Source organism: Saccopteryx bilineata, chromosome X (assembly GCF_036850765.1).
Source record: "Saccopteryx bilineata isolate mSacBil1 chromosome X, mSacBil1_pri_phased_curated, whole genome shotgun sequence".
NCBI lineage: Eukaryota > Metazoa > Chordata > Mammalia > Chiroptera > Emballonuridae > Saccopteryx > Saccopteryx bilineata.
Window position 1 is genome coordinate 78,421,989 of NC_089502.1, and position 7,042 is coordinate 78,429,030.

General features: G+C 55.3%; 1 protein-coding gene across 2 annotated transcripts; it reads right to left on the reverse strand.

Annotated features, from left to right (window-relative positions):
• Positions 1-900: 900 nt before the first annotated feature.
• On the reverse strand, positions 901-6,258 carry CITED1 (Cbp/p300 interacting transactivator with Glu/Asp rich carboxy-terminal domain 1). Of its 2 annotated transcripts, none has more exons than XM_066249509.1 (3): positions 6,146-6,258; positions 2,099-2,223; positions 901-1,506 (listed from the first exon to the last, which is right to left on the reverse strand). In XM_066249509.1, exons 2-3 carry the CDS (start codon positions 2,156-2,158, stop codon positions 979-981), a joined length of 588 nt encoding a protein of 195 aa, XP_066105606.1. In that variant the 5' UTR covers positions 2,159-2,223; positions 6,146-6,258; the 3' UTR covers positions 901-978. The 2 variants fall into 2 exon arrangements, with proteins under 2 accessions (XP_066105606.1, XP_066105607.1); XM_066249510.1 differs by lacking the exon at positions 6,146-6,258 and adding an exon at positions 5,671-5,805.
• Between the last annotated feature and the right edge of the window lie 784 nt (positions 6,259-7,042).

The window sequence follows — 7,042 nt, forward strand, 5'->3', positions numbered from 1 at the left end:
AATGTGGGTAGAAGAGGCCCTTGGGTTGTGTCAACATGAGGATGAGCTTACCCACCCCCAAGGCCAGGGTCCAATTACAGTGCTACTGCCTTGTCACTCATTGTGCATGCTTCTGAAGCCACTGCCCCCTCAGCATTAATCTAAGGGAAAAGGCTAGATCCCCAAATGTTGAACTTGTCAAGCCTAGCCCTGATCTGTATCTCTAAGATGGCGAGGACAGCCCTCATAAACAGGCTGTCATGCAGGGTGGGCCAGAAAGAACAGAGGCAGGAGACACTGAGACCTGGCTTGGAGAGAGGGATTGAACAACTGTCTGAAGGACTTGAAGAAGGCACTAGAATCCCAGTTTAAATGGTGGGAGTCTATAGCTTTAGTAATTTTCCAGTGAAAACTGAACTCTTAGGTCATAGGATCCTGCTTAGGTTCTATCTACTTACTGCTCAAAGGCAAAATAGCAAAGGGTAGCCTTAATAGGTCAGTTGGATTGGGGCTAGAGAGTAGGTGGGGGTTTTGGGGATTGGTGAAGTGTGAGTCATGTCATCAGAGAAACCCTATAGACTTGAATGTGCAAATGGCAAAGAGGCTGAGGAAGGGTTTGAATCAGTTTTTCTTCTGATATTGCCCCCAACCAGTCCCTGGATTGAACTTCAATTAGCACAGTGTTCCTGAGGTCTTTGGACAATGAGGCTCGTACTTGGGCTCTTGAAAAGATAATGATGGTGGTGGCAGAAATTTGGCAAGCAGTTCCCTCTAGCCCCTCCATTCCTCCCATCCCATTCAGCTCTCTCCCAGCTATTACCCACAACCCCATCATGGGTTTCAGAATTGCTGAAAGGACATCAGATCATGCTCCTGCTACGCACTGTTACACCTCAATGAAGAACACCTCTAGTCGGCCCATCTCTTCGTAAGTAATTTTTATTTTTATTTACAACAGAATTGGTGGCTTTATTCCTCCATCTTTAGGAACAGTTGGCATCAGCAGCCAGATGGAAAATCTGCAGTGAAGTCAAACTCATTCTGCCCCAGCCACAGCTCCGGAAGCTCATTGGCCTGGTCCAGTCCCAGTTCCACCACCAGTGACATCAGCACCTCCTCATCCACTGGGTCCGAATCGATGATAGCAGGACTCTGGGCACCAGCAGAAGGAGAGAGTGACCCTGACCCTTCTGCCTGAGCCCCAAAGCCCCAGTTTTGCTGGGGCTCTGCCTCCTCCGGCTGGCCCGGAGTGGCGGCAGCCATCCCATGATACTGGCTATTAAGTTTCTGCAACTGCATACTAGCCAACAGGTGAGGGGCAGGGTGAAGGTTGAGAGGTGGGGATTTAGTGGGAGGGGTGGTGGTAGGGGAGCCTACTGGTGGTGGAGATCCCGAGGAACTAGTGGGGGTCCCACTGGCCTTGGTTCCATTTGAGGCTGCCCCAGGGTAGTGCAGAGTGGCTACTGCTTTGCGATCTTTCGTGCCCAGGTTAGAGCAGGCCAGAGAGCTCATCTCTTGGTTGGCATCCTAGAAGACAGAAAAGGGCACAGCATAGTACAGATCCAGAAATCTACATGCACTTCATTTGGGACTAATGGTGGAGAGGTAGCAAAAAGCTTCCTGAAAAGTCAGGCTCCCAGAGAAAGAACAAGTCCCCAAAGCAAATGCCATGGAGCTCCAAAGCCCTAATTCAAACGTGGGTGTGAAAAAGGCCAGGATCCTTTTGCTGGCATGGCTCTGAGCTCTGAGTTCAGAGCGAAGTCCTCGTGCTGGGCACCTGCTATCCTAAGTGGGTTTCCTACTTTCATCTCCTGCCCTCCACCTCACCATTCTAAGGGCATCTCATTGGCCCTCTTCTCAGCCTTAAATTAATCTTTTCAATGGTGTTGTCTTGTTCCAATTCTCTCTGCTCCCTGCCCTGCCATCTTTCAACAACGTGAGTGGGTTAGATTTAACCACATTTAGGCAGAAGCTCTCCTCATTCTACCCAGAGGAAGCCCTGTTGTCTCCTCTGTGCTAAGACACTAGATATTACATTTAGGAAGACGTACAGCATGGCCTTACACTAGTTTGTCTTTACATATCTTAGTGTCTTCATTTGTAAAATGGCGAAAGTTACCTCTTTCACAGGTGAGGTGCCGCCGTTGACATCAAGTGCAGGCCTTGACATTGTTGGCATTTCAGAGTCTCAGCCAAAGTTGGCTAAATTGGTGGGAGGTGGCGCTGCCAGCTGGAGCTGTAGTGCTGTATGCGAGGAAGAAGAGGTAAGAAGGGCAAAGGCCTTGTTAACCAAGAAAGCACTGGCAAAGCCCAAGCAGGGCAATTCCACACAGTTACAAGGCAAGTACGATGACAGGGTTAGAATTAAGACCAGAGACCACTTGAACGAGGGAGAAGATCAAGCTGGAACTGTGTTTTCCTGAGGCAGGTAAGGTGCATGGTTCAGCCAGGTGCTGCTCAGATAGCCAGCTACGCACATCGTCCAGAAGGTACACAATGACTATTTACTCATGCCAGTGATTTCAAAGCCCCAAGTTTGTGTGTGGCATGGGATGGCATTTTTCCTGATTCTGAAGGCACAAATGTCCCTGAGTAAGTAGCACACTGTCACTCCATGGCTTCTGGGGCCTTCACTGGATCTAAGAGAAAGTGGGAAGGAGTCAGGGCAAAAAAGACCTAAAAAGCTGGAGGCTGCAGCTCAGGGAAGGAACAAGTCCCCAAAGCAAATGCTGTGGAACTCCAGAGCCCTGACTCAGGTGTGCATGTGAGAAAGGTCAGGCTGACCAAGGTGGGCTGTGGGGTCTGAGGTGGCCAGAGAGCAGTGAGGAATGTCTGAATTTCCTCTCTGCCTTCAAACCCCCCCCCCCAAGACAGCCTAGGCTGCATTGGGCTTTTCTGGGACGCCTAGTCTGAGCCCAGCCACATCTATCTGTAGTAACAGATGGGAATAATTCTTGCTGGAGGGTAACAAAGACAAAGATTCAATGGTTTTCCTATCAAGTAGCAGTGGTTCTGGGAGCAGGATCTATCATTCTTATGCACGCAGGCCTAGCCTGACCACTGAATCATACCTAGAATGATTCAAATGGTTCCTGAAAAAAAAAATAATTCCCTAGCTCAAGTGCCAAAGGATAAAAGAGTGAGGGGAAAAGAATTTCCCCACATCTGAAAAAAAATCCCTCTCAAAAACTCTAAGGTTATTTTCCTAGAAGCTTGTTTTTTAAAAGTCTCATATATTCTAGTATCCATGATAAACTAGAGATGTTGAATTTCATATTTATAGATACTTGTTACCCCAAAGAATCTTCAGCACCTTAAAAAACATCTCTAACTTTTACAACAAGACTAGAATTTTCCTTGATACCTCCCTCCCCCAGTGGTCATTAAAAATCTGCTCAGACATTTCCAGAAAGTGGCCACTTACTACCTCTTTTTATCGTCTTTGCACCAGTTACTTGTAAGAAAACGAGGCCAGAAAAACAGAGACAGGAAGAAGTGGGGGAGAAAACATGAGAAAATTAATTGCTGGGTCACCATCACCACTGCTTGATTGGAGCACTGTTTCTTCTATGAGGCTTCAATAATTCAAGCCAGTAATATTTCAAGCCAGTGATCACAAGACAAGGAGTCTAATCCATGTTGTCTTTCAGAGCCCAGTACCTTCAGTATCAAGCAATTTTCATATCCTAAGAAAAATGTTGAGGGGCCCTGCCCATTTCCGTGCTCTATACAGCCTTCCTTCTCTATGCTGCTAGGTATCCAAATGTACAAAGGAAGAAACAGAAGCGACATCAAAAAGTGGGGGGAGGGAGGGGGGGAAATCAGAAAAAAAAAAGAGCAAGAGAGAGAAGCAGAAGAAAAAGTACCTGTTTTTATGTCAGTTCCTGAAGAAAACTCTTTTACCACATCTCAACTCCCCCTTCAGCCTGGGAGCTCCCCTTAATGGAACCCCGTTTCCATTCAAACGTGTTGCCTTCCATCGCCACCACCTCCCCACTCCCACCTGCCTAGCCCCTGACCTGGGTCTGTGCTCGGTGGGCGCTCAGTAAGTGTTGTTAAATCTGTCCGAAGAGGCAATTGCATTTCGATTGCAGTCCCTGCCCCCCTGCGTGCCTGATTCTGTCTCTACTCGCCACCCCCCCCCCCCCGCGTGCCTGATTCTGTCTCTACTCCGCCACCCAGCCTGTTGGAAGGCACAACTTGGCAGCTCGGAAACGTCCCAGCCTGCTTTCCAGGCTGAGGGCTGACCACTGCGAAACGGCTGCGAGAGGAGGCTGGGCCACCGGTGCAACAAGTGCGTCCTCACTTGCTAGTGCCCGTCTGGCTCCGGCTCCCAGCTCCCGCCCGCCCTCCTCTTCAGACCTTCCCTTGGCCCCGCAGACCCCTCCCGCCTAGCTGGCGGTGGAGGTGGGGGGGAAGAGGAAGAAGAAAGGAGAGGCAGGTGGGGGGACTCATCTTTGACCTGTTGGGGGACCAAAAGTTAAAATGGCACCAACCGGATGGCTTCATCTCGATTGCTATTTTTTCACTCAGGAGAAATTAAAAAAATCCTAACAGTACTGCAGCTTGGCCTGGACGTGCTCCAACCCAGACCAGTCAGTTTCGCCACCTTAAAACTAAAGGCCCGTTGTTCGCGGACAGCTCCGCTGTCCTCGCCGCATCCTATAGGTGCAGCCGCCCGAGCCAGAGGCGGCCTGGAGCATCCTGCACGATGGGCGCGAGCACCCAGGCCACCGGGGCCCTGAGCGTCCGTTCCCGCAAGTGCTGCGTCGGGAACCGAGAGGACAGACAGCACGGACAGGCGGACAAGGGCGCGGGTTCGCGGCTTCCGCGACGAGTTTGGGGCCCCGCGGTGCCGCGGTGCGCGGGAGGCGCACTCCGGCACCGGCGGCCGCCGCTCCTGCGCCTCTCCGACACTTACTGAGCGCCCGCTGAGCCTTCCCCGCGACCGCAGGCTGAGCCCACCCCCTAGCCGGGCCGCCTGTGGCTGGTGCTCTAACCTCGCTACTATAAAACAGAAAGAGGATAGGAAAGGTTCGGTAACTTGCCCAAGGTCACAGCGCTAAGAAAGTGGCGGAGCCGAGATTCCGAGGCACGTCTCTCCGACTTCAAGTCCGGCGCTCTGCAAGGCAGAGACTCTGGCTGGACCCAGTCGCGCTCGTTTATAAGCAGAGCGGTGTGTGCGTAGGTGTGTGGGCGTGCGTGCGGGGGAGCGGAGAGGTCGGCTGGGTGCTACATGCAAGTTGCACAAATTCGCTAACTTCCGTCCCGCAATTCCTCTGAATTCGACCCGAAAAGCCCCTCTCGCCTCCAGCCCCGAAAGGAAACCTGAGCTTTGTGCAGCCCGGGAGCCTGAGCGTCCAGATGCGGTCCGGGCGATTAGCAAAGTCGGTGGCAGCCGAGCTGGAGAAAGCGCGGGCGCGGGGAGAAAAGGTGCTGCCGTCTCCGCTGCAGAAGCGGGCGCCTGGCCGGCAGGCGGGAACGCTGGCGAGCGACCCGGCTCGCAAGCTAGGGAGCGGCCGGCGGCCCCTCCGCCCCCAGCAGAGCAGCTTTACAAACAGAAAACAAGTCCCCCAGAGCCCCCCCGGCCCGCCCGGCCGCCACCCGCTCCCCGCACCCGTTCGGCTGGAGTCCCCGGCCCGCCCGCCGCCCGCCGCCCACCGCAGCTCCCTGCCGGGCGGCCCGGCTTACCTGGGCGAAGCCGCCTGCCCTGGAGAGGGAAGCGCCGAGCGCGATGAGAAGCGGCGGAGTCCCCAGCCCCTGGCACACACGCCGCCACCGCCTCACCTAGCCGTTCGCGCTCAGTGCCACCCGACCCCGGGCGCCTGGGCAAAGCCCACACCGCCGCGCACCGCCGCGCCTGTGCCCGCCCGCCCGCCCGCGGCTTCGGCGCCTGACTCCGGGGCGGTGGCGGCGACCGCCACCGCGCTCCCTTCCCGGTGTGTGGACCCGGCTTTCAAGCCCCCATTGTCGCCCGGAGAGCCCTGACGCACACGCACGCAGCAGCAGGCTGACTTGGGCTAGGAATCCCAGGAAAGACAGACCCTTTCCCCCTTTTTTTCCTCTCCCCCTGAATTTCCACGTCTTTATAACCGGCTTAGGGCATTATTAGCACATGTCCTGGCTCGTGGGCGAGTTGGTGGCAAAATCTGAACTGGATACTCACCGAGGGTTAGAGCGGGTGCTGTGCCTGCTCCTCCGTCGCTGCGAACGCCCCTGAGCCTCCAGGCAGCGGGGTGCCGCGGGGCGGAGTGAGCTGCTTCTCAGGCAGCTCACCCGTGGCCCTTCAGCAGCTGTGCCACTGGCAACATTATATAGCAGCCGCCAGCGCGTGTGGCCCTTTAAAGGCGCTCGAGCTGGTGCAGTCACCGCGGATCCTGTGAAAGCGAAGGGCCGGCTGAGGAACGGAATCTGAACGGCCCCGCGGGTCCAGCAGCGCTGGAAGCGGGCCACGACTCCCGGGGTGGGACTGGCGGGCTTAGGCCGTGGGCACCCGGTGCCCCGAGGCCCCTGCCGACGCCTGTGCTTCTAAAGCTGGCGGGGGCCCGGGCCCGGGCCCGGGGCATGGGCTCTCCTCACCGCCCTGCACGGACTTGCCCAATAAATTCCTCTGAGTAATTTCACTAAGGCACAGGGGAGCCGGTAGTCTCTGTTTTCTGACCTAAATCTAGGGGGCTGCCTGGGAGGGCTGCAGGGGGATTGAGGGACTCAGGAAGTGACCCCAAGCAGGGGGCGCACCAGGAACGGAGATGGGAAATGGGGCCTGATTTAGGTTCTCTGCAGGGCTTTCTTAGAGCCTGTCCGCCCCTTTGGGCTAGCTACACCCTCTCCCTTGTTGAAGGGACGAGGGTGGGGTCCCTTTGCCCCTTCCAGCCGCCAGAGGCCAGGCAGAGCGTCCTCGAGGGCCCATTCCCCAGCAGCAGTGGCTTCCCTCGAAGGCTCGAGAAGGGGGTGCGTTCCAGGTATTCTCTCCTGGTTGTCCAGGGCGGGTGCAGGCTGGCCGGAATGAGCCGCGGAAATATGCCGTCCTCCTGGACCAGCTACAGGTCAAGACGGGCACGCC

Bases quoted from the DNA above. Each gene is read 5' to 3' on its own strand.
- CITED1 (XM_066249509.1), bottom strand. From the start codon at position 2,158: ATGCCAACAATGTCAAGGCCTGCACTTGATGTCAACGGCGGCACCTCA. The intron at 1,507-2,098 runs GTAACTTTCGCC...TCTGTCTTCTAG, and splicing joins GCACCTCACCTGTGAAAGAG to GATGCCAACCAAGAGATGAG.